The sequence below is a fragment of the Oncorhynchus tshawytscha genome, linkage group LG03, assembly GCF_018296145.1.
Source record: "Oncorhynchus tshawytscha isolate Ot180627B linkage group LG03, Otsh_v2.0, whole genome shotgun sequence".
Classification (NCBI taxonomy): domain Eukaryota; kingdom Metazoa; phylum Chordata; class Actinopteri; order Salmoniformes; family Salmonidae; genus Oncorhynchus; species Oncorhynchus tshawytscha.
In genome coordinates this window covers 50,367,707-50,395,089 of record NC_056431.1, presented here as the reverse complement: position 1 = coordinate 50,395,089, position 27,383 = coordinate 50,367,707, and the positions used below count along the sequence as shown (strand labels likewise).

At 43.6% G+C, this 27,383-nt stretch overlaps 2 protein-coding genes across 2 annotated transcripts; one reads left to right on the top strand and one right to left on the bottom strand.

Moving 5' to 3' along the window:
• The first annotated feature begins 1,078 nt into the window (after positions 1-1,078).
• Positions 1,079-14,904, top strand: LOC112238170 (coenzyme Q-binding protein COQ10 homolog B, mitochondrial). The gene is made up of 5 exons (XM_024406754.2): positions 1,079-1,228; positions 11,459-11,608; positions 12,331-12,523; positions 12,809-12,910; positions 13,154-14,904. Exons 1-5 carry the CDS (start codon positions 1,131-1,133, stop codon positions 13,319-13,321), a joined length of 711 nt encoding a protein of 236 aa, XP_024262522.1. The 5' UTR covers positions 1,079-1,130; the 3' UTR covers positions 13,322-14,904.
• Positions 14,905-19,209: 4,305 nt separating this feature from the next.
• On the bottom strand, positions 19,210-27,298 carry LOC112238140 (60 kDa heat shock protein, mitochondrial). Its single transcript, XM_024406731.2, has 10 exons — positions 27,155-27,298; positions 25,389-25,564; positions 24,781-25,116; positions 24,408-24,597; positions 24,040-24,208; positions 22,791-22,890; positions 22,084-22,329; positions 21,401-21,575; positions 21,062-21,240; positions 19,210-20,547 (listed from the first exon to the last, which is right to left on the bottom strand). The coding sequence occupies exons 2-10, from the start codon at positions 25,560-25,562 to the stop codon at positions 20,386-20,388; spliced, it is 1,731 nt and encodes a 576-aa protein (XP_024262499.1). The 5' UTR covers positions 25,563-25,564; positions 27,155-27,298; the 3' UTR covers positions 19,210-20,385.
• Positions 27,299-27,383: the final 85 nt, after the last annotated feature.

Here is a 27,383-nt window from a genome sequence, read left to right as displayed (position 1 = left end):
CTGTTCTGTCTGCGGCTATAGAACCCTGACCTGTTCACCGGACATGCTACCTTGTCCCAGACCTGCTGTTTTCAACTCTCTAGAGACAGCAGGTGCAGTAGAAATACTCTGAATGATCAGCTGTGAAAAGCCAACAGACATTTACTCCTGAAGGTGCTGACCTGTTGCGCCCTCTACAACCACTGTGATTATTATTATCTGACCCTGCTGGTCATCTTTGAACATTTGAACATCTTGGTCTCTTCCGGCACAGCCAGAAGAGGACTGGCCACCCCTCATAGCCTGGTTCCTCTCTAGGTTTCTTCCTAGGTTCTGTTTTTTTCTAGGGAGTTCTTCCTATCCACCGTGCTTCTACACCTGCATTGCTTGCTGTTTGGGGTTTTAGGCTGGGTTTCTGTACAGAACTTTGTGACATCGGCTGATGTAAGAAGGGCTTTATAAATACATTTGATTGATCACTTAAATAACCGAACTGACCTCAAAAACACTAATCACTCAGCACTAATAACTAAACACATGCCAGGCTGGGAGTAGCACAGGGTGAAGGGCACATTAGTAGGTGGCACCTGAGATATTGATGCCAACTACCCTGGCATACTTTGGGTAGCTAAAGTTGCTGTGTCCCATTCAGTTGTAAAGTAATCATCTGCCATAGCCTGTGTCTGCATATCACTACTCAGTCATGGTATAGAATTGTAAGAACCATGGGAAAGAAATGGCAGCTGGGTTGATAATATATCAGGCATATACAGTATATTGACAGGTTTGACACTCACACAAACTCGGACTACTGACAAGAGCCCTGCTTACATTGTGTCCTTTAAACAAATTTAGCTCATAACCTTTCAGATCCAAGGATGCACTGTAGGTCGACCAAGTATATGCAACTCAATCCCACATCTCGTGACATTTCTGCGCACGCACCCCCATCATTACGCAAACACATACGTCAACAGTTTTAGTGTGTGACGGATATCTCATTTGACCAATGAAAATTAGTAAGAGTTAACTATTGTCCAATCATAGTGCCCGTTTACAGAAGGCGCGTCCCCGAGAGAGGCTGGCAATTCTGGTGACGTAGCTTTCATGCCTTGCAGCTGAGAAGCAGAGAAGAGATCATCGCAGTGATTATGGCGAGAGGGAGCCGGGGACTGAGGAAAGCGGTAGAATGTATAAAACAATTGCCGGTTACAGCCAGCCGAGAAACACCTACAAGGAATGGATTGAGGTAACTGGTGTTCAAGTTTAATGTACAATTGTAAAACATGAACGTTTAAGCTTGCATTAGCATTGCTACACTTAGCTAGTAGTTTTTCTCGATGCGTTCTAACTACTATAACTTGTTTGATTTTTCTCAGTTGCTTTGTCAATCCGGTCAATCTGCCGGTAAAACCTTTTCCTGTCTAGTTAGGTTAGCAGTCTGCTGAAGTTAGCTGTTAACTACCTAAGTTATTAGACTGTCGCTAAAAGTACATGTTTAGTTGGCTAACTGTTTTGTCAGCTAGGTAGGCCTGTTGGATTGCTTAACAAGCTAACTACAGCTAGCTAACTAAAATGGTAATGACTCAATCAAGTCTTTTCCCCACCTGAATGTGACCGACAGGTGTTAGTTCTTGAAGGCAGTGGAGGTTTACTACAGTTTGTACAAGTTGTTATGACTGTTATGGAATGATGGCTTTTGAAAGGGTAGATGGCTACTGTAGTGTGTTACTACCTCAGTTGTATCAGTCAATGGCTGTCTGGCTGAAATAGTTAACATGCCAAAGACATCTGTCAAGACATTCATCCAGTTAGCAAACTGTAACTAAGTGACTGAAGTTATTAGAGAAGTCTGGACAACTTTTTCCATGTCTCCAACTACCTATGTTACGCAATCAGTCTTTGCACATTTGTCTGGGTCTTAAAGGGTCACAGGGTGTCTTTGCTTGCTTGGCTCTCACTAACGTTGGCTGACTAAACTCAGATCTGGGGTGAAGGAAGTTTCTAATGAACTCCAACTGAGTTGAGCAGAGACCAGGCGTTGTGGAATTCAGCTCCAACTACATTGATTCGTCCAAGGTCAATACTTGAATGTTATTAAACTTATCGTACCTATGTTTGTCCTCTGTAGTTTGCGGAAAACTGTATTTAAACAAACCATTTAAAAAAATGTATATCAAATAGCCCCCCTCCCCAATGTTCTGAGTGTAGTTACTCTATAATTCAATTGGGCGCCTAGCAAGATGCTTGTTTGGCTTGCACTGTTATTGTACCATAGGGCAGGCTACAGTATACAGTGTAGGCTGCATGTAATAGCAGAGTTTGTAAAACATGCCCCGTGATTGATACAAATCATCATGATATCATTCTGCCAGGTATGCCTACTTTGCAGTCAAGCTTTAATTGGGAAGATTTTTTGTGGGAAAACTTTTAGAAATTCATTCGATTGGCGCATGATGACCAAGGGTGAAAGTCAGTGGTGTGTTTTCATGGATGCTGAGAAATTTGCCAAGGAAAAAATGCTATATGTATATTTTTTTTGTCTGTTTCATATGTTCAGCCACTTGCGGGAAATGTATCTCACTTGAGAAAGCGTTTGCACAAATGAAACAGCGCCCCTCTCTCTGTATGTGTAGGGTATCTATCTGATGCTGTCTGGCCAAAAAGAGTGACATTGTTGATGCCCATAGCATTGAATGCCAAGGAAGCCAGCGAGCATTTGGCCTCCCTTAATAAACATGAAAGAGAAATCTGCACACTGCTCTTGCTAGTATCACTGTTCTTTAAGCTTTACATATTGGCTACTCCAGCCATAAATTCATACATTGTGCACCTGGCCTGAGAGGATGGAAGTTCAACATGTATCTAGATGTAGTATGCTAATGTTAACTAGCTGGATTGGCGCATGTTGCCCATGAAAGGAAGTTAGGCTAGCAAGCAAGCATTTTAGCCAGGTAGCCAAGAACAACAAACTAAAAGCGTTTTCTGTGTGAACGTCCAACTGTTTAGGCAACATGAAAGAGGATGGCATCAGCATTTCTCTACAAGTAGGGTGGGTCAATGTGTTTATTCTACATTCGCGTGCACACAATCACTACCATGGACAGGAACATAATTTTTGGCTTGCATTGATTGGACTAAATCGTTTATGCTATCTTTTAGTTGTCACTATTAGACTAAGCATAGGTGATTTAGATGTTGAAATGGTGCTGTAATAGGAGGCAGCTCCTGTTTTCTTTGCTACTTGCGGTAACTCTGGTTCTAAATCAATAGTTTAGTAGTCCGAAATGTCGGAAATATTACCTTGCTTGACAATGCTGTAGATCATGTGACTGTTTGTTACATCACTGGACCGATGTTGCTCTTTTTTTAATGAAAAAAAAAGTGTGGTAAAATAAGTAAATTGTCTTGGCCTTAGGCCTATAGATCTCTATCACGGTGCATTCGGAAAGTATTCAGACCCCTTGACTTTTCCCACATTTACAGCTTTATTCTAAAATGTTTTAAAAAAGTTTACTCAATCTACGCACACTACCCCATAATGACAAAGCCAATCCACTTATCCTACCTCATTTGCACATGCTGTATATAAATTTTTCTACTGTATTATTGATTGTATGTTTGTTTATTCCATGTGTAACTCTGTTGTATGTGTCGAACTGCTTTGCTTTATCTTGGCCAGGTCGCAGTTGTAAATGAGAACTTGTTCTCAACTAGCTTACCTGGTTATATAAGTTAAGAGCAAAAATAAGGTTTTTATAAATTTAACTAAAACGATCACATTTACGTAAGTATTCAAAACCTTTACTTAGTACTTTGTTGAAGCACCATTCATCTTTCCCCCGATCCTGACTAGTCTAGCGGTCCTTGCCGCTGGAAAAACATCCCCCACCGCATGATGCTGCCACCACCATGCTTCACCGTAGGGATGGCGCCAGGTTTCCTCCAGATGTGACACATGGCATTCAGGCCAAATAGTTCAATCTTGGTTTCATCAGACCAGAGAATCTTGTTTCTCATGGTTAGAGTCCTTTAGGTGCCTTTAGGGAAACTCCAAGCGGGCTGTCATGTCCTTTTTACTGAGGTGCTTCCATCTGGCCACTCTACCATAAAGGCCTGATTGGTGGAGTGCTGCAAAGATGGTAGTCCTTCTGGAAGGTTCTCCCATCTCCACAGAGGAGCTCTGGAGTGCTGTCGGTGACCATCAGGTTCTTGGTCACTTCTTTGACCAAGGCCCTTCTCCCCCGATTTGCTCCATTTGGCTGGGCGGTCAGCTCTAGGAAGTGTCTTGGTGGTTCCAAACTTCTTCCATTTAAGAATGATGTAGGCCACTATTTTTGGGGACCTACAATTCTGCAGACTTTTTGTACCCTTCCCCAGATCTGTGCCTCGACACAATCCTGTCTCGTAGCTCTACGGACAATTCCTTCGACCTCATGACTTGGCTTTTGCTCTGACATGCACTGTCAACTGTGGGACATTTATGTAGACAGGTGGGTCCCATTCCAAATCATATCCAATCAATTGAATTTACCACAGGTGGACTCCATTCAAGTTGTAGAAACATGTCAAGGATGATCAATGGAAACAGGATACACCTGAGCTCAATTTCGAGTCTCATAGCAAAGGGTCTGAATACATATGTAAATAAGGTATTTCTTTAAAAAAATACATAATACATTTGCAAAAATGTCTAAATCTGTTTTTGCTTTGTCATGGGATATTGTGTGTAGATTGAGGAAACATTTGAATTGCACCACTTTTAGAATAAGGCTGTAATGTAACAATTTGGAAGAAGTGAAGGGGTCTGAATACTTTCCGAATGCGCTGTAGCTTAACTATATGGTAGTATTCAATCCGAGGTTTGTCAATAAACGCAAACAGATATTTAGCTAGGTAGCTAACTAGCCAACATTATGTAGGTACTGTTAGCTTGCTTGTACAAGTCCGGCAGCTAGTCTCTGTAGCTAGTTAACACCAGTCTGCTGAAAGCCTAGCTAGCTAACAAACAGACCAAGGAAGCTTGGCCAGAAAATGTGGTTGTTTTGATTAGCGAGGTAGCTTGCTAGATAACAAAATGTTATACCAGTTATATGAGAGCTAACGTTGGTTAGATAGCAAACCAACAAGCAAGGAAAGTTAGCTAGCTATATTTTTCCAAGTAAGGTTTTTCACAAGGCTGAAGTCGTGTAAACTGCTGATCTAGATACTTGCGTGTAATCTGAGCACAAACAAATATTTACAAATAAACTAGTGAACGTCCTTGGCTGCTATGACAGCTAGCTAAAAGTTAATTAGCTAAGTAATCTTAGCTAACATTAGTCTTATGTTGGCTAACGTGTATTGCCAGTTCATTCACCACAATAGCTTTCTTTCCCAAAGTTTGATGGTTATAAGCTTTAACTGCCACGCTACTCACATTAATTTGCATTGCACAGACCAAGCTACAGTAAAATTAGGGAGCCAGATTTGAGACAGGACGAAACTGCACTTAGTTACGCTACTTTTCCTCAAAGAACAACCAAGACCACACAAACCATAGCTGAGGGGGGAAAACATGTTTTTGTTAAGAAGAGTAAGCTAGTTATGAACCACACAGGAAATGGTTGACCTGCAAATGCACATGTATACAGAACCTCAGTTGTGCATGCTGGCGAGCATCAATTTACCAGACTCGACTGACAGCATTGCTGTTTCAAACGTGTAGAATGAATTTCAGCTCCGCCATAAGCTGTCTTGTCATTCTTAACCAAATTTGTGCTGACTGATTTAACTGTGTCAAGTCTTCACGGAAAATCTTAAATCGCTATGCACAAGTAAAATGTAGTCGGGCTGCACGAGGGTGAAACATCAATCACTGCATGCGCAACATGCTGTATTGCAGTCTGGTCTCATAGGTCTAGTCTAACATAGTCAATTTAAATCTGTGATATTAAAACGTGTTTGGTATGATTACATAAAACCGACGGTTACTTAAGGCAAAAAAGAGGGTGGTTGGTTGGGGTGGAAGGATGGGTGTATAACACATGTCTAGCAATCTGAAGGTTGAGTGTTCTAATCTCATCATGGACTACTTTAACATGTTTAGCGAATTACCAACTTTGCAACTATGTGCTACTTTGCAACACTTAGCATGTTAGCTAACCTGAACCCTAACCTCTACCCTTTAGCATAACTCTTAATTAACACTAACCTTAACTGTAAACCCTAGCCTAGTTAACTTTAGCAACAACAACAAAATAGAATTCCTAACATATCATACATATTGGAAATGTGTAACTTATGGCTATGATTTGCAATGTATCTTATGAATTGCAAAATGTATTATGGACATCCACAAATGTAATGCATACCATAGAATAATACGAAATGCAATGATCAGGTTGCAGGCCCCGAGCAAGCAGCGTGCAGTCAAAAAAGGAAATGCTGGTTAACTACTTGATTTAAATGGGTCTGTTTTTCAGCTGTTTTAGACTTATTTACAGTAAGCAAGACATTTTAAATAGTCAATCTTTTTAAGAATAGGATTCGTAGTGTAATGGTTAGAGTTCCCGCCTGTGGATCAGAATATTGCTGTTTTACCTATTTGACGTAAAGTCCCCTGTTTGGTGGACCTGCGCGGTTCTGGTACAAGTTCCGACCAACATTTTCAATTATAAATCAATCTGTGGATACCGTACTCCCCTTCTCCTTCTTGGCTTTTTAATCCACTTGTGCTGACCAATAGTGCCAACTAACAACTCTGCCATATGTTGGATATTTTTCTACTCTGCTGTGCACACCAGCTAGCCACAATAGTGGAATTTGGAAGCACCTCTAAGTATATGAATTTGGTGGTTTTGTTAAGGTTTGAATCCTAAACAACCTGCCTACACATAGTTTGAAGTACAATACCAAACATAGCTACTGTAGTAGGTCATAGCTGTGTTTTGGAAAACCTTGGTAGAGCATGGTGGAATAGGCATTGTGGTGCTCATGAATTTCCATCATTTTTTGGCTTCAGACAAATGCTTAATCTCACTTAAACAGTTTTCGTTTTTAATAGGTTCAAATAATCGAGTTAGGGTAAACTCCTACTTGGCTATGCACTTAACCTATGATGGGAATTCTACATTTAATCCCACCCACATGTGAAAATGTATATCCAAAAATGATACATGTTATTTTTTTCAACAACACAAATGGATTCACAAACGAATAAACATGCCGTTTTCATGTTCCCGATAGCTCCATTTTAACTCGGGAAAACAAACGATCAAAACGTACAGAGACTGAAATCTTACCACAAATCTTGACATTATATTGTCTGTGACAGGCTAATTATCTTGACTGCTGTGACATGAACACACACGTTCTGTCAATTCTCCAGATCAACATTAATTCCTGGTGTGCAGTATCACACCAGCTCTTTATCACTTGACTGTCTTTTTTTTTTTTAAACAAAAAAAAAAAAAAAAAAAAAATGGAACCTTTAACAAGTCAGTTTAAGAACAAATTCTTATTTTCAGTGACGGCCTAGGAACAGTGGGTTAACTGCCTGTTCAGGGGCAGAATGACAGATTTGTACCGTGTCAGCTCGGGGATTCGAAATTGCAACCTTTCGGTTACTAGTCCAACACTAACCACTAGGCTACCCTGCCACCCCAAAAAATCCTTTCCTGAATTAGCTGTTGCATGATAATTTTCCAACATAACCAATCAGCTAAACACCAAATGCGCATCAATTATTATGCATAATTATTGATACTGTCATTACCAGGGTTCTTCTATCTTTTTTTTTTTGTGGGGGTAGGGGGTTGAATCCTCTTGATAAGGTTACTGTTAGAAGCATTCGAATTAGCAATCCATGCATTACTTTGGATGCATGTGCCCATAAATTATTTTCACACCGCAACATGAGATATTCCGAGCTCTCCATACAAAGTGTCCAATATCCAGGCATGTTACAGGATCAAGTTCAATATGTGCACTGCTCAAAAAAATAAAGGGAACACTAAAATAACACATCCTAGATCTGAATGAATGAAATTCTTATTAAATACTTTTTTCTTTACATAGTTGAATGTGCTGACAACAATCACACACAAATTTATCAACCCATGGAGGTCTGGATTTGGAGTCACACTCAAAATTTAAGTGGAAAACCACACTACAGGCTGATCCAACTTTGATGTAATGTCCTTAAAACAAGTCAAAATGAGGCTGAGTAGTGTGTGTGGCCTCCCTACAACAGCTGGGCATGCTCCTGATGAAGTGGCGGATGGTCTCCTGAGGGATCTCCTCCCAGACATGGACTAAAGCATCCGCCAACTCCTGGACAGTCTGTGGTGCAACCTGGCGTTGGTGGATGGAGCGAGACATGATGTCCCAGATGTGCTCAATTGGATTCAGGTCTGGGGAACGGGCGGGCCAGTCCATAGCATCAATGCCTTCCTCTTGCAGGAACAGCTGACACACTCCAGCCACATGAGGTCTAGCATTGTCTTGCATTAGGAGGAACCCAGGGCCAACCGCACCAGCATATGGTCTCACAAGGGGTCTGAGGATCTCATCCCGGTACCTAATGGCAGTCAGGCTACATCTGGCGAGCACATGGAGGGCTGTGCGGCCCCCCCAAAGAAATGCCACCCCACACAATGACTGACCCACCGCCAAACCGGTCATGCTGGAGGATGTTGCAGGCAGCAGAACGTTCTCCACGGCGTCTCCAGACTGTCACGTCTGTCACGTGCTCAGTGTGAACCTGCTTTCATCTGTGAAGAGCACAGGGCGCCAGTGGCGAATTTGCCAATCTTGGTGTTCTCTGGCAAATGCCAAACGTCCTGCACGGTGTTGGTCTGTAAGCACAACCCCCACCTGTGGACGTCGGGCCCTCATACCACCCTCATGGGGTCTGTTTCTGACCGTTTGAGCAGACACATGCACATTTGTGGCCTGCTGGAGGTAATTTTGCAGGGAGACGTGGAGTGCTCCTCCTTGCACAAAAGCGGAGGTAGCGGTCCTGCTGCTGGGTAGCGGTCCTGCTGCCCTCCTATCGCCTCCTCCACGTCTCCTGATTTACTGGCCTGTCTCCTGGTAGCGCCTCTATGCTCTGGACACTACGCTGACAGACACAGCAAACCTTCTTGCCACAGCTTGCATTTTTTTAAATTACATTTTTAGTTTAAAAAAAATGTATTTAACCAGGCAAGTCAGTTAAGAACAAATTCTTATTTTCAATGACGGCCTAGGAACAGTGGGTTAACTGCCTGTTCAGGGACAGAACGACAGATTTGTATCTTGTCAGCTCGGGGGTTTGAACTTGCAACCTTCCGGTTACTACTCCAACGCTCTAACCACTAGGCTACCCTGCTGCCCCATTGATGTGCCATCCTGAATGAGCTGCACTACCTGAGCCACTTGCGTGGGTTGTAGACTCCGTCTCATGCTACCACTAGAGTGAAAACACCTCCAGCATTCAAAAGTGACCAAAACATCAGCCAGGAAGCATAGGAACTGAGAAGTGGTCTGTGGTCACCACCTGCAGAACCACTCCTTTATTGGGGGTGTCTTGCTAATTACCTATAATTTCCACTTGTTGTCGATTCCATGTGAAATTTATTGTCAATTAGTGTTGCTTCCTAAGTGGACAGTTTGATTTCACAGAAGTGTGATTGACTTGGAGTTACAATGTGTTTAAGTGTTCCCTTTTATTTTTTTGAGCAGTATATTTCATTTTCTTAGTATGTTATATAATGTGAAACAGCAGTGTCAGAAATGTAGTTTTGTCACAATTACATTTTTTTCTACTTTAATACCCCTTTTTCTCCCCAATTTCGTGATATCCAATTGGTAGTTAGTCTTTTCCCATTGCTGCAACTCCCGTACGGGCTCGGGAGAGGCGAAGGTCGAGAGCCATGCATCCTCCGAAACAACCCAGCCAAGCTGCACTGCTTTTTGACACACTACTCGCTTAACCCGGAAGCCAGCCGCACCAATGTGTCGGAGGAAACACCGTACAACTGGCAACCAAAGTCAGCGTGCATGCGCCCGGACCGCCACAAGGAGTTGCTAGAGCGCGATGGGAGAAGGACGTCCCAGACGACGCTGGGCCAATTGTGCACTGGCTCATGGGTCTCCCGGCTGTGACACAGCCTGGGATCAAACACGGGTATGTAGTGACATCTCTAGCAGTGCCTTAGACCGCTGTGCCACTCTGGAGGCCTGTCACATGATTTTTGCCTTTTTGCCAAATCTATAAAGACTTCAAGCATGAGAAAGGGTTTAAACAACATTAGGTTTTGATTCAACTTGTGAGTTATATTGAATGTATCAATGTTCCCCAGTTATGTCTTAATGTATCATGTGGAGAAAAAAAAGGCAAATTATGATTGACTTTGTAACAGCTCCAAACAGAAAATGCTCACTGGTACCCTAGTTTATAGAAAGATCCATGTGTATTGGTGTCTCTGGAATTAAACCACTGTTTGAATAGTCCTAATTGTGCGTTGATAGGTTCCCTGTTGCACACCAGCTCTGACAGAGATTCCCTCGGTCAAAGATTTTTCAACCACATTAGTATGGAGTGAGCAAGCAGGCTATGTGTGTCATTGGGGCAGTTGCAGGTGTGCTCACCAACCATAATTCGTTATTCTCACTCACTGACCCAGAACTGAGAATGTGACAGATCTGGAGTACCCGGTCTGTCTTTGTTTCAAGCCCCTTTCATTAGGCTAGTCACACAGCATGCTTTCTAATGTCAGCAATGTTGTATTGGAAAAGTCCAAGGGCAAAGGATAGGGACTTGATGTTGTCATGAACAGAGTTTTCTAATTAAACAATGTGATGAAGCGCAAGACATGCTGCCAATTTCACTTGTCATAGCTACCCCATTGGAATGCCAGTTGTTGGAACTGCATGTGTAGGATACAGCTTCCCAGGCCAGAAGATTGTGTTCTAGTTTAACAGTGCAGAATTCCTCATGCATTGCCACGCAATGTAGTGGTTGACTTTGCATTAGTGTGTACTCAATATATATATATAAGATTACCGTTCCATGTCGGTTGATCTGAAACCCTGGAAGGTAGTTTGTTTTTGGAGAAGCATAGAGCTCACTCTGATATTTACTGTTTGGTGTATACGTCAGCAGTGTCAACATGAGCTTGGAGACCTTTTGAGGTTCTAATGAACCATTGGCCACTTACATTATTGACCACTTGCGTCGTACATTGATTCAGCTTTGATCTAACTTTTGAAAGAGCACCCTGCAGGCTCCGACACCCAGCAGCAGTAAAGGGAGCAGCGCAGCGTAAAGTAGGGAATCCTGTACATGCGCAGAAGGTTCGGTCCTTCAGCTATCGGGAAGGGCGTCCAGAGAATTTGGCCACTCTAACTGGAAAATTTCAATGTACAAATGGATGTGACGATTTGTGTGTGTGGCAAATAATAGGCCCTTGTGTTTTGCTCTGACTCACACTTCTCGCTCCTTGTTTTGGAACAGATATCTCTCCTCATGTAGGATCCTAATGACGAGGATGCCTCCCCTTCTGGGGACCAGGCCCAGAGTCATCGTGGCCCCCAGCCGCTCCTTCTTCAACCTGGCTGACGCCTTCAACAAGAGGAAGGAGTACTCTGAGAGACGCATCATGGGGTCAGTCACGGTGCCTCATTTGAAATCCGACCGGCCTGGGTTCAAATACTATTTTGATGTCTTTCAAATCATTTGAGCATCTGCTCTAGCCTGACTGGAGTGCCAGGTGCTCATGGTTTGCACTTTTCTATTTGTTCCATTGCAACAGGCAAGTTTTTAATGAAGCACAAAGTATTTTAAATGATTTCAAATGGTATTTGAATCCTCCTAGAAATGTATAAATACTCTGGTTTCTCTAGGTACGTCTGACCTGCTCCTGCCAATGACGCTGTTGTGTATCTAGTGACGGTCATAATCACTAGGAAATTGTAACTTATTAATAGCGACACTGTGTCCTGGACTTGTTGCCAGGCTGTTATGTAAATGCAGGGACAGCAGTGGTTGCAATGGTCTAACTCGCTGAGTTAGTCACCGGGCCAGTTAAGAAATGGGCACAGAGACTATTAGGTTATATGGGACTCTTTCAACCTCGCCTTCTCCTTGACAATCGGTCTGTTGACTGGTCACAGCTTGAGGAATAATCAGCAGGTAACTTGTGTGTTAAGTATTTCCAGTCACTTACTGAGACGGGTATTCAAATTCCTGTTTTAATCAGAGGTGAATCTCAAACGTTCTTGAGGAGGAACCTCCGCTCTTCTCTGTGCCTCGAAGGAGATACGGAGGATATACTTCTAAGATTCACCCATGAAATGAGATGTTGACCCGTGCCGCCTCTCTCTCAGGTACTCTATGTTGGAGATGTATGAAGTGGTAGCTGGGGTGGAGAACTACCTTCACTTCGTTCCCTGGTGTAAGAAGTCTGACGTGGTGTTCCGGCGCTCAGGGTTCTGCAAGGCCAAACTGACAGTTGGCTTCCCCCCCGTAGTGGAGAACTACACCTCGCTGGTCACCACAGTGCGTCCCCACCTGGTCAAGGTAAGGCACTGTAGCAGTCGCTGCTATCTCCCACCACTACTGTATCTGCAGTGAAGGTAGCCGGCTAATATAAGATGAGCAGCTGTGATATAGATGGACACTGGGTGTGCTGCAGCTTGTCTTAGTTGTGGTTGTGTATGAAGTGTTTCAACATCTCCGGAACCACATAAATATTATGTAGCAGTCCCATGAGATTCTTGGTATGCCTGTAATAAAGACAACCTGGAACTCAGCCACTGTGGTTATATCATCAGCGTCAGTCTGACTGGCTGTTTTGACCCCCAGGCTGCCTGTTCAGACGGTAAGCTCTTCAACCACCTGGAGACTGTGTGGCGCTTCAGCCCTGGCCTCCCTGGCTATCCTCGCACCTGCACCGTTGACTTCTCTGTAAGTACAGCAACACACTATCAGTGTGTCCGTGTATGCGTCTGTCTGCGAACAAGGTAGCTAGCTTGCCATGTATCTCTCTAAGACAGACAGAAAATGTGCCAGTTTGTCTGTGATGAGCTACCTATGCAAGAAAGGCATTTCACTGTACTTGTGCACGTGACATGAATAACTTTAAACAGTATCTCTGGCACATTTTCAGTATTATCTCATCACTTTTTCACCTGAACTCTCTCTCTCCAGATCTCCTTTGAGTTCCGCTCTCTTCTGCACTCCCAGCTGGCCACGGTGTTCTTTGACGAGGTGGTGAAGCAGAACGTGTCTGCGTTTGAGAGGCGGGCCGGGAAACTGTACGGAGCGCAGACCATGATCCCCCAAGAGCTCATGTTTCACGAGGTCCACCACACGTAGCGCGCCCAGATGGGGCTTCTCTTTACACACATACACACGCGCACAGCCATGGCATGAAGAGGGAGAGAAGTTATGTGCCTGAACACTGCAGTGCCTTATCATAACATAACCAATGATTTTATTCCCAACGCCCTGCAGCTGGATTTTGTCTTGAACATTATCCTCTCCCTACCCCAAATAATCCCCCTCTGTCCCCTACCCCCCTCTCAAACATACATCACTCCTCCTCCTCCTATGCCACCATTGTCCCCTCCTGGTGCCCCTTCTCCCCAAAGAAACCATCAGCACCTCTGGCCAAGAGTAGGCACACCCCAGAGCTTTGTGCTGTCCCCATGGGGTGGGCCTAGGTCAGGACAGGGCTCATAATGCCCCTCTTACGATAACACTTCTGCTAAGGCTCAAATAAAAATCAGTTGATAGTACCTTACACGCAGCCTTTTACTATGGTAGGGAGCTCATGGGAAAGGGTGTGGGGGTTCTCATGTCCTGATCAGTCCAAGAGGTTGTGAAGGCCCATCCAAGCTATCTGGATTAGGTTTGTTACAATAACATATAACACAATATACAGTAACCTAATGCCAGGTCGTCATGTGGATAAGATGGTGTATCAAAGGATCAGGGTGTACGTTTAGAATTTGAAAATGGAAAAGCTGGTTTGTCACTGTCCTTGTGAATGAAGTGTAGGGACAGTGAGCACTTGAAGATGTTTCCTAAAAGAATGTAACACTGCAGAGCAGGGGTGTGTTCATTATGCTGATTCTGTTGCAAAATGTTTTGTGAACTGAACAAAACTGGAAGGGACCAACCTGAATTTGTTCAACCGCTTCAAAACTGTTCTTTTTTGCAACTGTTTGTGCTAATGATTACACCCCAGATGTATACACACTGCCGTGCCTACCTACATACATTTGTTCCAAGAGGTGCTGTGTTACAATAATATCGCTGGGGGCATTTCTGTGCCTCCCCCCCCATAATGCACCTTGCTCTCTAACCCCCATGGGAGCAATGTTTTATAGCAGAGTTTAGTTTTTAGAGTCTGCAATATCATAATGCATTTGATTTTAAATGCAGCAAATTTTTCGCCAGCAATATTTAAAAATGGGACCAGATGGGTTAGGCTGGGGACGGGGTCATCCCCTGTGTCCTAGTTGGCACCCTATTCCCTACGTTGTGCACTACTTTTGAACAGAACCCTGTGGGGCCTGGTCAAAAATAGTGCTCTATATAATGGGGAATAGGGTGCAGTTTTGGATGCATGCTATCACAGTGAGGCATCTTAACACCCTAGAACTTTTTCACCCAGTGTCCTTTTGACCTGGTCCTATTGGCATCTTTTATTGTATATCATTATGCATTGTACTCGTATAAAGATATTTATTAAGATTCATGTGAGAACACATGTACATATTGTTTTAAGACCACAGATGAGTAGAGTGCACATTGAACTTGCTGGCATAACAGAACTGATTTGTTTTGGGGATTGGATTTTATTGTGCAAATGGAGGTGTTTCAATGTGTCAAATGGGTGACGATGTATCGACTGCATGGTTTATTAACTATTTTTATATAAAAAAAATACTCTAGCCAAGTCTGGGTGTTTTTTGTGTGTGTTTTGGAGTTCATTGTCTCGGTCCACAGGATTAAATCGGCTGCATTGTGGGTCCATTGTGATTGACGGCTGATTTACAAATACTGTGAAGTTATTAATTATGTAAGGTGATTTGTAGTTGTCAGTCTTGATTCACCTGCAATGTCAAACAAGCCCATTCTTAGTCAACATCTTGTTGGTTTTGTGAGGTAACAATAGAATTGACATTTTATGGGAGTTATGACTCCTGCTGGACAAATACACAATATGAACCAATTGCCCTAAGCCAAGGGCAAAAATACTATAGACAGGTGTATTTTGAGTTACTGGACTAAAGCCAAATGGCCCTTGCCTTGAGCTAAGATACTATTACAATCCTAGTACATGTGTCAATTAGCCTTGCGGTTACATTGGGCCAGTGAACGAAAGGTTGCCGGTTCTAGCTGACTAAATAAGGTGACTAAATCGGTCTGCCCTAGAGTGGGCCAGAGGGCTGACCCTCTAAGAAAAATGCTCTCTTGTGACTTTAAAAAATACACTGCTCAAAAAAATGAAGGGAACACTTAAACAACACAATGTAACTCCAAGTCAATCACACTTCTGTGAAATCAAACTGTCCACTTAGGAAGCAACACTGATTGACAATACATTTCACATGCTGTTGTGCAAATGGAATAGACAACAGGTGGAAATTATAGGCAATTAGCAAGACACCCCCAATAAAGGAGTGGTTCTGCAGGTGATAACCACAGACCACTTCTCAGTTCCTATGCTTCCTGGCTGATGTTTTGGTCACTTTTGAATGCTGGCGGTGCTTTCACTCTAGTGGTAGCATGAGACGGAGTCTACAACCCACACAAGTGGCTCCGGTAGTGCAGCTCATCCAGGATGGCACATCAATGCGAACTGTGGCAAGAAGGTTTGCTGTGTCTGTCAGCGTAGTGTCCAGAGAATGGAGGCGCTACCAGGAGACAGGCCAGTACATCAGGAGACGTGGAAGACGCCGTAGGAGGGCAACAACCCAGCAGCAGGACCTCTGCCTTTGTGCAAGGAGGAGCAGGAGGAGCACTGCCAGAGCCCTGCAAAATGACCTCCAGCAGGCCACAAATGTGCATGTGTCTGATCAAACGGTCAGAAACAGACTCCATGAGGGCGGTATGAGGGCCCGACGTCCACAGGTGGGGGTTGTGCTTACAGCCCAACACCGTGCAGGACGTTTTTCATTTGCCAGAGAACACCAAGATTGGCAAATTCGCCACTGGCACCCTGTGCTCTTCACAGATGAAAGCAGGTTCACACTGAGCACGTGACAGACGTGACAGTCTGGAGACACCGTGGAGAACGTTCTGCTGCCTGCAACATCCTCCAGCATGACCGGTTTGGCGGTGGGTCAGTCATGGTGTGGGGTGGTGTTTCTTTGGGGGGCCGCACAGCCCTCCATGTGCTCGCCAGAGGTAGCCTGACTGCCATTAAATCAAATCCAAATCAAATTTTATTTGTCACATACACATGGTTAGCAGATGTTAATGCGAGTGTAGCGAAATGCTTGTGCTTCTAGTTCCGACAATGCAGTAATAACCAACAAGTACTCTAACTAACAATTCCAAAACTACTGTCTTATACACAGTGTAAGGGGATAAAGAATATGTACATAAGGATATATGAATGAGTGATGGTACAGAGCAGCATAGGCAAGATACAGTAGATGGTATCGAGTACAGTATATACATATGAGATGAGTATGTAAACAAAGTGGCATAGTTAAAGTGGCTAGTGATACATGTATTACATAAGGATGCAGTCGATGATATAGAGTACAGTATATACGTATGCATATGAGATGAATAATGTAGGGTAAGTAACATTATATAAGGTAGCATTGTTTAAAGTGGCTAGTGATATATTTACATAATTTCCCATCAATTCCCATTATTTAAGTGGCTGGAGTTGAGTCAGTGTCAGTGTCAGTGTGTTGGCAGCAGCCACTCAATGTTAGTGGTGGCTGTTTAACAGTCATTAGGTACCGAGATGAGATCCTCAGGTCCCTTGTGAGACCATATGCTGGTGCGGTTGGCCCTGGGTTCCTCCTAATGCAAGACAATGCTAGACCTCATGTGGCTGGAGTGTGTCAGCAGTTCCTGCAAGAGGAAGGCATTGATGCTATGGACTGGCCCGCCCCAGACCTGAATCCAATTGAGCACATCTGGGACATGATGTCTCGCTCCATCCACCAACGCCACGTTGCACCACAGACTGTCCAGGAGTTGGCGGATGCTTTAGTCCAGGTCTGGGAGGAGATCCCTCAGGAGACCACCCGCCACCTCCTCAGGAGCATGCCCAGGCGTTGTAGGGAGGTCATACAGGCACGTGGAGGCCACACACACTACTGAGCCTCATTTTGACTTGTTTTAAGGACATTACATCAACGTTGGATCAGCCTGTAGTGTGGTTTTCCACTTTAATTTTGAGTGTGACTCCAAATCCAGACCTCCATGGGTTGATAAATTTGATTTCCATTGATCATTTTTGGGTGATTTTGTTGTCAGCACATTCAACTATGTAAAGAAAAAAGTATTTAATAAGAATATTTCATTCATTCAGATCTAGGATGTGTTATTTTAGTGTTCCCTTTATTTTTTTGAGCAGTGTATATACACAGAACAATTAATTATACCAACAAGGAGACAGATATTTAACCAGATGTATAGATTTTGGATAACATTCTAATTTTCTCACGGATGAAACATCTCGGTACAGTTTTCTTTTTCCAAAACTACAATCTGTTACGAACAGGGTGGACTGTGTTTTGTCTACTTTACCATTTATCAATGTTATTTAAAAAAATAAATAAAAAAATGTGTTTGGAGTTAGTGCACACGTGCACTTCAGAGTAGGCGTTCCCTAACGGAAATATGCAAATACATGCTTGAACGCACCAATAGGCTTATCGCTAGCTCATGCTTAGCTCTGCCTACCTTTCTTGTCCTGCCCACTAGGATTCGTTTGCTCCCATTGGAAACAATAGGCTGTGGTATACATTGGGTTACTTCTAAAAAATCTTTGCTACATACACTACATGGAGTTGGTCCCCCCTTTGTGGCTATAACAGCCTCCACTCTTCCTGGAAGGCTTTCCACTAGATGTTAGAAAATTTCTGTGTGGGCTTCCATTCAGCCACGAGCATTAGTGAGGTTGGGCGATTAGGCCTGGCTTGTAGTTGGCATTCCAATTCATCCCAAAAGTGTTAGATAATGTTGAGGTCAGGGCTCTGTGCAGGCCAGTCAAGTTCTTCCACACTGATCTCAACAAACCATTTCTGTACGGGAGATTGTCACGCTGAAACAGGAAAGGGGCTTCCCCAAACTGTTGCCTCAAAGTTGGAAGCACAGAATCATCTAGAATGTCATTGTATGCTGTAGTGTTAAGATTTCCCTTCACTGGAATGAAGGGGCCTAGCCCGAACCATGACAATTATTCCTCCACCAAACTTGTTGGCATTATGCATTTGGGCAGGTAGCGTTCTGCCATGGAAACTCATTAAGAAGCTCCAGCCGAACAGTTATTGTGCGTGCTGGTGTTGCTTCCAGAGGCAGCTTGGACCTGAGTGATTGTTGTAACAGAGGATAGACTATTTTTACTTGCTACGTGCTGCAGCACTCTGCGGTTCCGTCAGCCATTGATGCTCCTAGACCTAGACGTTTCCACTTTACAATATCACTTGCAGTTGACCAGGGCACGATAGCAGGCAGGGCTTTGACAAACTGAGTGGCATCCTATGATGGTGTCATGTCACTGAGCTCTTCAGTATGGGCCATTCTACTGCCGGTGTTTGCATGGTTGTGTACACAATTTTATACACCTGTCAGCAATAGGTGTGGCTGAAATAGCTGAATCCACTAATTTGGAGGGGTGCCACATACTTTTGTCAATGTAGTGTAGATTCAGCGAAATGACACTGCCACGAGCAGCAACGCAGAAATTGAGATGACCGCGATGCAAGACTTACGCTCCGTCACAGTATATGCACGAGTTCGCTTCACGCGGTTACAGCGTGGTAGCCACAATACTAAAACAGCGGAGAAGTTGCGCCTTGGACTTCAATGCTCTTAGTGGTTGCGGGAATGTACTCACTACGCGGTTTAATTTAAGGTAGACTTAATGCACACTGTAGTTCATGAATCTCAAATGTATTTTTTGTTAGAATTCTAGTTCAGTGTATCATACTTTGAAAGCAGCAGATATTCTGAAGTGGTATGTTTGGTCATAAAATATATATATATTTTAAAGCACAATACACTTGTTCCTTCAGAACATTTGATTTTATTAAATACATAAAACAAAAATCACAAAATGTCTACATTGTACAAAACACGTTGAATGATCAGTTGTTTGCAAAGAAATAACGTACTGGGGGGGAAAATGGTAGAGTAGCAGTTTAACACATGCTTACACGCGCGCATGGTAGTTTGTGGCTCCTATTGAACACACATCAAATAAAATGTAGGCTAATTGTCATGAGCAGTGAGTACAAATCAGGTCACGAGGACACCAATGGGTTTAACATTAAAACTTGTGGCTTAGACCTTCACTGGCCCAAACTGCTACACCTACCTACCCAATCAACCTCTGCAAACTGCGCCCTCCCTTTGCCAGAAAGGCATTTAGCTGATTTTAATGCACATTTAGCCTTCCCCTCCGCTAAATTACTAGTAAACGAGGCACTCTTACCCAATCATAAGGTCATGTTTCTTAGTAAAATTTATCGAATTATTCTTTCAGTTCTAAAGTTACAGAATATTTGAGTATTAAATCAGGTCAGAGATAAAAATAAACTCATGCTCAGCAATAATTGTTTAATTAACAACCTTTTCAGTTATGGTTCCTTCCAACATTGTTAATTTCAGTTTTCCTGGTTCACCCACAAAGTTACAAAAAAATACAAAAAAAACTCTGTAAATCAATATTGAGTTACATCTATACTGTGTTTGACCATTTTAGGTCAGCCTTCTCGTTTGAACTTCTGTAGTGCACACAAACAGGCTTCATTACTTCCATTTGATATCAAATGACAATTTATCAAGAACAGCATTGGATTATTCTCACTGGTGAGCATCTTTCATAATTGACAGGGAATATTCTGCACGATATTCAAGACTATTCTGCATGTTGAGGATGGATGATGAGACTGCCATGTTTATGAGGTAAACTGTGTGGGCGGGGGGGGATCATCGGTGCAGACTGGAGTCGGTCAGAGCCTCAGTCAGGTGTGGGTAGAGGGACGGAGTAAGGCTGGGGAGGCTGGTCCGTTCTTACCGGAGGGTGGAGGGGAGACAATCAGCAGAAGTAGTAGGGTTCATCCATTTGCAGCACCAATAAACTCATGGCCAGTCTGTTTGGGCAGGTCTGGGGTTGGAGGGATAATTTGCCCCCTAACCTCATTCTGCCATTAAGTGTAAACAGCACTTTGAGGTGAGCCTTAGAACATGCCACCTCCCATGCCCCCCATACCTCCCATACCACCCATGCCCCCTGGCATGCCAGCCTCCTTTTCATCCTTGGGCAGTTCTGTGACCACACACTCGGCGGTGGAGAGCAGAGAAGCCACACCTGCAGCGTCCATCAGTGCCGTTCTTACCACCTGTAGGGGGAGACACTCAAGTCATTGCTGTAATACAGAGACACCGGCAAAGGGAGCAAAATCGTCAGACAACCTGTGATACCACCATCAGCCAACTTCTGTCTATGCTTTGTCAGTCTAACCGAAGATTACATCATAACGGGAGTAGAAAAAATACTAAGTAGACGGGTTGTCTACACCTACATTGCTTGCTGTTTGGGGTTTTAGGCTGGGTTTCTATACAGCACTTTGAGATATCAGCTGATGTAAGGGCTTTATAAATACATTTTATTATTTAGCAACCATGGGGCAAAACAGAAAGGGTTGGCTTAGATTTGACAACATGTAAACTATATATTTAGTCTCCAACTGTTTATTCAAAACAAATACATTTGCACAATGAGCACTTGAATTAAAATAACATTTGCAAACATTATTGCTGTACATTTCCAATCACTACAAAAATGACCCTGTCTTTATATATTTTTTTACGCTGGGTGAACGACAGTGTAGTGCCAAGCTGAAGCATCCATACCTTGGTGGGGTCGATGATGCCCTTCTCTACCATGTTGACGTACTCTCCCTCCATGGCATCGTATCCTATCTCCCCCGCGGCCTGAAGGATCTTCTCCACCACTAGAGAGCCCTCCACACCAGCGTTCTTCGCAATGGTCATGGCTGGCACACGCAGGGCTCGTCTGATGATGTCAATTCCTATGGAGACAGGAAGTGATACACCAAGTTAAGCTACAATACTTATCTGTCCAGAAGTTGGAAAGAAAAATATAACATACCCCACGTGTCCAACTTTACAGCCAAAATTAAAAACCTATTGGCATGTTAGGTTAAGATCCAGAGCAGGAACTCTACTTACCAATCTTCTGGTCAGTGTTAATGGGCACGAGGGCATCCAGGGCAGGGATGGAGCGCAGCAGGGCACAGCCACCTCCGGGCACAATGCCCTCCTCCACAGCGGCCCTGGTGGCATTCAGGGCATCAGTCACACGGTCCTTCTTCTCATTCACCTCCACATCACTCGTTCCTCCTACCTGGAACAGAACAGTCAGCGACACTTTTGCTTTCTCTGCCATGCCAGGCAGATACAGAAGCGACTTATTAACAAATGTAAATCTTGTGTCAGAGCAGGAATCTCCTAATTTTAACATGCTACCTAATAATATGACAATATTCAGGGACATTAAAAGGACAAAAAGTAATCAAATCCTACCCATCTCTCTACACTCTTAAGACTTTCACTCTGCAATCGTATGTCCCCCTCCAAGTTTTATTTAACTAGGCAAGTCAGTTAAGAACACATTCTTATTTACAATGATGGCCTACACCGGCCAAACCCGGACAGCGCTGGGCCAATTGTGTGCCATCCTATGGGACTCCCAAACATGGCTGGTTGTGATACAGCCTGGATTCAAACTAGGGTGTTTGTAGTGATGCCTCTAGCACTGAGATGCAGTGCCTTAGACCACTGCGCCATTCAGGAACCTAGCTGACCCCTTCCCCTCTGACCCACTCCCCCTTAACCCCTGCCCTGTGACTGACCTTGAGCACAGCCACTCCGTCAGACAGCTTGGCCAGCCTCTCGTTGAGCTTCTCCTTCTCATAGTCGCTAGTGGTGTTCTCCAGCTGCTCAACGATTTCTGCCTGGCGCTTCTCGATGGCCGCAGTGTCTCCCTTCCCCTTCAGCAGCATGGTGTCGTCCTTGGTGACAGACACCTCGCCAACCTTACCAAAGTCATGGGCCTGGATGTCCTCCAGAGCAATGCCCACCGCCTCATCACCAAACACCTAAAGAGAAGGAAGAGGGAAAGGGATGGATGTCAGTAAAGGGCAGGATTTGAACAGGTATACATTGGCCCTAATTGAACATTTCAAAATGGCACCCATCTTTCAAGAGAGGCATAGAGGGTGCACTTTCCATTATTAGAACAGGTCCAAGTTAAAGCCTCAGCCATGGGATAAGCATGACTACGCAAACTATTCATTGATTGGCAAATCATGCCAGCGCAGAAGCGTCAGACCAAGTGTCCCTGCCTGGCATGGGATGTAGTCAGACAAGGATAGTAGGAGACAGGTTTCTGTGTGGAACGACAGAACAGCACAAGTCGCAGTAACTTATCTTGCTTTACAATTTGATTTCTCAAATCAAAATGGACTGATGCAAGTATGGGGTGGTTGGTGTCAGTGTTCTTACAGTAATTATAGATCAATGTGACCCTGGGGTGGTTGTATTGTAAAAGTATTCTTACAGTGCCCCCGGTGGCAACAGCCATGTCATGCAGCTGGGCCTTCCTGTTGTCTCCAAAGCCTGGGGCCTTGACTGCCACCACTTGCAGTCCCACCTTCAGCCTAAAGAAAGAGTAGAGGTTAATAGAATACAGGCTCTCAAAGTGGGATCCGTTTGGAGTGTGTAATAAAATATTGTGAATCTATACAATTTCTTAACCCTGTGCAACATGGGACTGGGAGGCTTACAGGGATATTGGATATCCAGAATACTCCACCAATTATATATTTTTCAATACTTCTTGTATTCCCCCAAAATGTATATACATAAATGCACTGTAATTTAAACTTTAAAACTGCAAAGTTCTCTGCCTCATGGCAAAATTTGTAGTATTGCAGAAAATTATTTTAAACTGCAAAAATGTATCCAATGCCAAGAGGTGGGCCTTTAAAAATGTTCCTTCCCAGTGCCCGAGATTTGGTTTGTTTGGCCATGCACTGCTGAAGTCATAGTAAAACTCCTTGTATCATATTGTTATCTCACTCAAATTGTGTTTGGATTAATAAGACGTTTTGTCCTGGAGACAGAACTGAGCGAGTTCCCCTTAAGCCAGCTGCAAAGTGAAAATGGACTATATTGTAAAAAAATCATAAAAACAAAATTTAAGGTCAGTCATTAGGGTTAGCAGTGTGGATAAGGTTAGGTTTAAAATCATATTTTATGACTCTGGGTGTGCCAGCTAGTGACCTCTGCAGAGCTCCCTCCAGAACAAGATGAATTACAAAAAACTAACCTGCAATGAATGCTATCACAAAAAGGATCCCTGACCCCAAAAAGTTTGAGAACCCCTGATAACACACCCAACACCCTCCAGCATCTAAGTCTACACAGACAGTCCAACGCTGATATTTTTCCCAATTATTGGCCAAAGAGCTGATTGGTCAATAAAACAATTAGTGGCAAAAGATCAGAAGATATAAGACCTTTATATTATTGTTGCAGGCCTGTGAGCTGGTTGTTTCCCTTTGGCCCAAGCAGTCAGTCAGTGTTAATGTGAAGGCGAAAGCAAAAACAGGTCCTTAAGTGTGTTTACTGGTTAAATAAAGGACACCAACTGAGTACAAGGGCCTGTATTCACAAAGCATCTCATTTGGACTCTTTACCTAGGATCAGGTCCCCTGTGATTATAATTATGATCTAAAAGCAAAAACTGATCCCAGATCAGAACTGCTTCTCTGAGACACAGGGTGCTAAATGGACAGGGAACTGACCTGTTGAGGACCAGGGTGCTGAGGGCCTCTCCGTCCACATCCTCGGCCACGATGACCAGAGGTTTGCGGTGCTGATTGGCCAATTCCAGGGCAGGGACGATGCTCTGGACAGAAGAGATTTTCTTCTCACTCAGCAACACATAGGCGTCCTGGAACTCACACTTCTGGCCTGAGGGGCAGAGATGAGGGTTGATGTAAAAGCTCAACAACAAAAAAATTGCCAAATGTGGGGCATGAAGATCATAAGAATCCATTAAATCTGTAGAGCATCAAGATCACCAGTGTGCTGGAGTTTCTCTTAATTTTAAAGCCCCAAAATAGCAGAAGATGGGCTTGGTGGTGGGGTCATGGCAGACAGGGGACCTTACCTTTGGCTGTGTTGATGAAGTAAGGGGAGATGTATCCGCGGTCGAACTTCAGCCCCTCAATGATCTCAAGCTCATCATAAAGGGTTTTGCCATCCTTGACAGTGATGACTCCCTTGCGGCCCACTTTCTTCATGGCGTTGGAGATGATGGTGCCGATCTCTACGTCTCCATTAGCAGAGATGGTGGCCACCTAGCAGACAGAACAGAAAGCATTGAAGACGTTAGTCACCATCAAAAGGTTATCTTAATATATAAAGTAGAATATAGATATTGCATCTGTCGCAAATCAATAAGTTGCATCAATTGAATAGATATGAAATGATAAGAATATTGACTTATTTGAGTAATCAATATTCTTAACACAATTGGTTACCTGGGCAATCTCCTCAGGGGTGGTGACTGGCTTGGACATCCTCTTCAGCTCATTGATGACGGTCTCCACAGCCAGCATGACGCCACGGCGGATCTCCACAGGGTTAGCTCCTTTACTGATGCTGTCAAAGCCCTCCTTGGCGATGGCTCTGGCCAGCACGGTGGCAGTGGTGGTGCCATCTCCCGCTTCCTCGTTTGTGTTGTTGGCCACGTCCTGGACCAGCTTGGCACCAATGTTCTGGTACTTGCACTTCAGGTCGATGGCCTTGGCTACAGTGACGCCGTCTTTGGTCACCTTGGGGCTGCCCCAGCTCTGCTCGATAATGACTGTGCGACCCTGGAGGAAGGGAGGGGGAAAGGTTATAGCTCAAAACACTTGTGTTCAGTTGTTCCTGCCAGAAACGGCACCTGGAACAAAACACTGGTGCACAGCGTTCTTCAGGTGGAAATGAGTCAAATGAAAAGTGGAACACTAATGGATTGGTTTTACATAGCAGTTTCGTACATTCCACGAAATCTGAGCGAAATGTAAAATCGTACAGATTTTTATATTTCATTTGGCACCACAATACTGGAACCCATGGTCATACCAAGTCCCTCCTCTCCTACCTTGGGTCCCATGGTGACAGCGACAGCATCAGCCAGCAGATCCACTCCCTTCAGCATCATGGCCCGAGCATCGGCTCCAAACTTGACGTCCTTGGCGTAAGCCCGGGTGAGGTGGGGGGCCAGGGCCCTGCTGACTGGCCTCATCTGTCTCATCACTGTGGGTAGACGCAACATCTCTGAAGGGGGGAAAGGGAACTGTATTTACTCTGTCATAGTGTACTCAAAAAGCATGCGTTGTGTCAACAGCTGTTGGCTATCAGGACCTTCTTCATTTTAATATACACTTAAATGTGTTGGTAATAGCTAAAAGTAGCGAACCACTTGTTTAGCCTGTAACACATGAACCTTCCAGATAATTCCCAAGACATCTTCTCCCCCAGTCCAGATGTCACATATGGACAATGTCTGGAGGTGACAATGGCAAGCTATACAGTGCACCCTAGTGACCGCTCCTGGTACAGAAAGAGTTGTAAGACAAGAATCAATGAATGAAGTGATACAGATGGTGCAATACCCCGAAAATCTCAAGGACAAAAGGGACATCCATTTCCATAACACAGAGCAAACACATGCAAATGTGTGTTTGATGTCTTGCAGAAAGACCAAGACACAAATGCCAAACGTATTAAGCAGGCCATGGTCTCAAAAGGAGGGAATCTTAATAAACTGTCACAGTAGGCTAACATGTGAATGATTTGGCAGAATTTCCTATTCCACAGAACCCAAACCAAGGGCAGAGGACAAGATAGCTAAATTAATTATAATTCCTAATTCTATGGCTAATTTCATAGGATCTCTATGTCGTTACAATTCTGCATAATAATAAAGTAGCAGCCTAATTCCATGTAAGGCATATGAGGGCTATTGCACTTGGTTGTTAATCTCTGATTACAAATTAATGTTGTATCTGATGGGGAGTTTGTTGAGATTTGCTAAATTGTGACAGGAAAAGAGCGGTTCGAGACATTTCTGATTCTCCACACGTGTGTTCAGGTCATGTTGCGTAAGGTCAAATTGCACAGTAATGTTTAATGCCTTCCACAAATTAATGACCTAGCTACTGAATGAATTGAAAATGTTGTAAAGATGGCCAAAGACAAAGGAAAGCATTATTTGTGAACTGAAAATGCAAAGATTTATATGCAGCCTATAGCAGCCCGAGTAGACACTACCCCAGCTCGAGCTTGGACAACACCGGACTGGGTGTAATTGCTCACGCCTCTAACTTCGGTTTTACAGAATTCAATATCTGAGAAATGCAGATTGTTAAATTTAACTAGATTTTTTTCACTCAATCTTTTGGGATAAATTGTGACGGCGATCAAATATCTTGTAGGTACAGCATGTCATGACATGAGTAAATGTGACCAATTGGGCTCTGTCATTATTTAATCAAGATCAGAGGACATGACAATCAACATGAAAACAATTACGCGACTAATTACCTTCGAAATATCAATTAAAAACGTAACTACCAAGACTATTGGGAAAGTATTTGGAGACAGCAAAGTTAAGTAGCCATAATTACCAGTATCTTGTAATTATGGCAACGTGGATGCAAGTTACATTCCTAATCCTACTTAGGCTAACTAGCTAACGTTAGCACAGATAGCTACTTATTTGAATGTCGTTGTTGGAGGCATGACAGGCTTGAAAATATGTTCAGCTAACGATACTAGCAAAAGCATGAAGTTTCAGACAATATGTTGTTTAGATTGATGCGCATCAAGCTCTATAAAATGTTACGAAGACATAATAGTACTTACTTGTTGTTTAATGATGACACGATTTGCTCGTCTGAAGGAGACAGGATGGTATAATGGGGAAAAGAATGGTACAGCGGTTGTGCAACAGCGCTTCAGAGACAGGCAACAATGCACATGGCCTTTTGCATCCGGGCAATTTACCGGTCCACCCCTAAATATGCATAACGTTTTTTTTTTAAATAGATCAATATTTGCTGAAGTTGAAGGAACCTTTACATCAAAACCATAT

Coding starts and splice junctions, on each gene's coding strand:
- LOC112238170 (XM_024406754.2), top strand. CDS start 1,131: ATGGCGAGAGGGAGCCGGGGACTGAGGAAAGCGGTAGAATGTATAAAA. Junction 11,609..12,330: donor TCTGAGAGACGCATCATGGG/GTCAGTCACGGT, acceptor CCTCTCTCTCAG/GTACTCTATGTTGGAGATGT. Junction 12,911..13,153: donor CCTGCACCGTTGACTTCTCT/GTAAGTACAGCA, acceptor CTCTCTCTCCAG/ATCTCCTTTGAGTTCCGCTC.
- LOC112238140 (XM_024406731.2), bottom strand. CDS start 25,562: ATGTTGCGTCTACCCACAGTGATGAGACAGATGAGGCCAGTCAGCAGG. Junction 25,117..25,388: donor CTGTCACCATGGGACCCAAG/GTAGGAGAGGAG, acceptor CCCTTCCTCCAG/GGTCGCACAGTCATTATCGA. Junction 22,891..24,039: donor AGCACCCTGGTCCTCAACAG/GTCAGTTCCCTG, acceptor CTCTTTCTTTAG/GCTGAAGGTGGGACTGCAAG.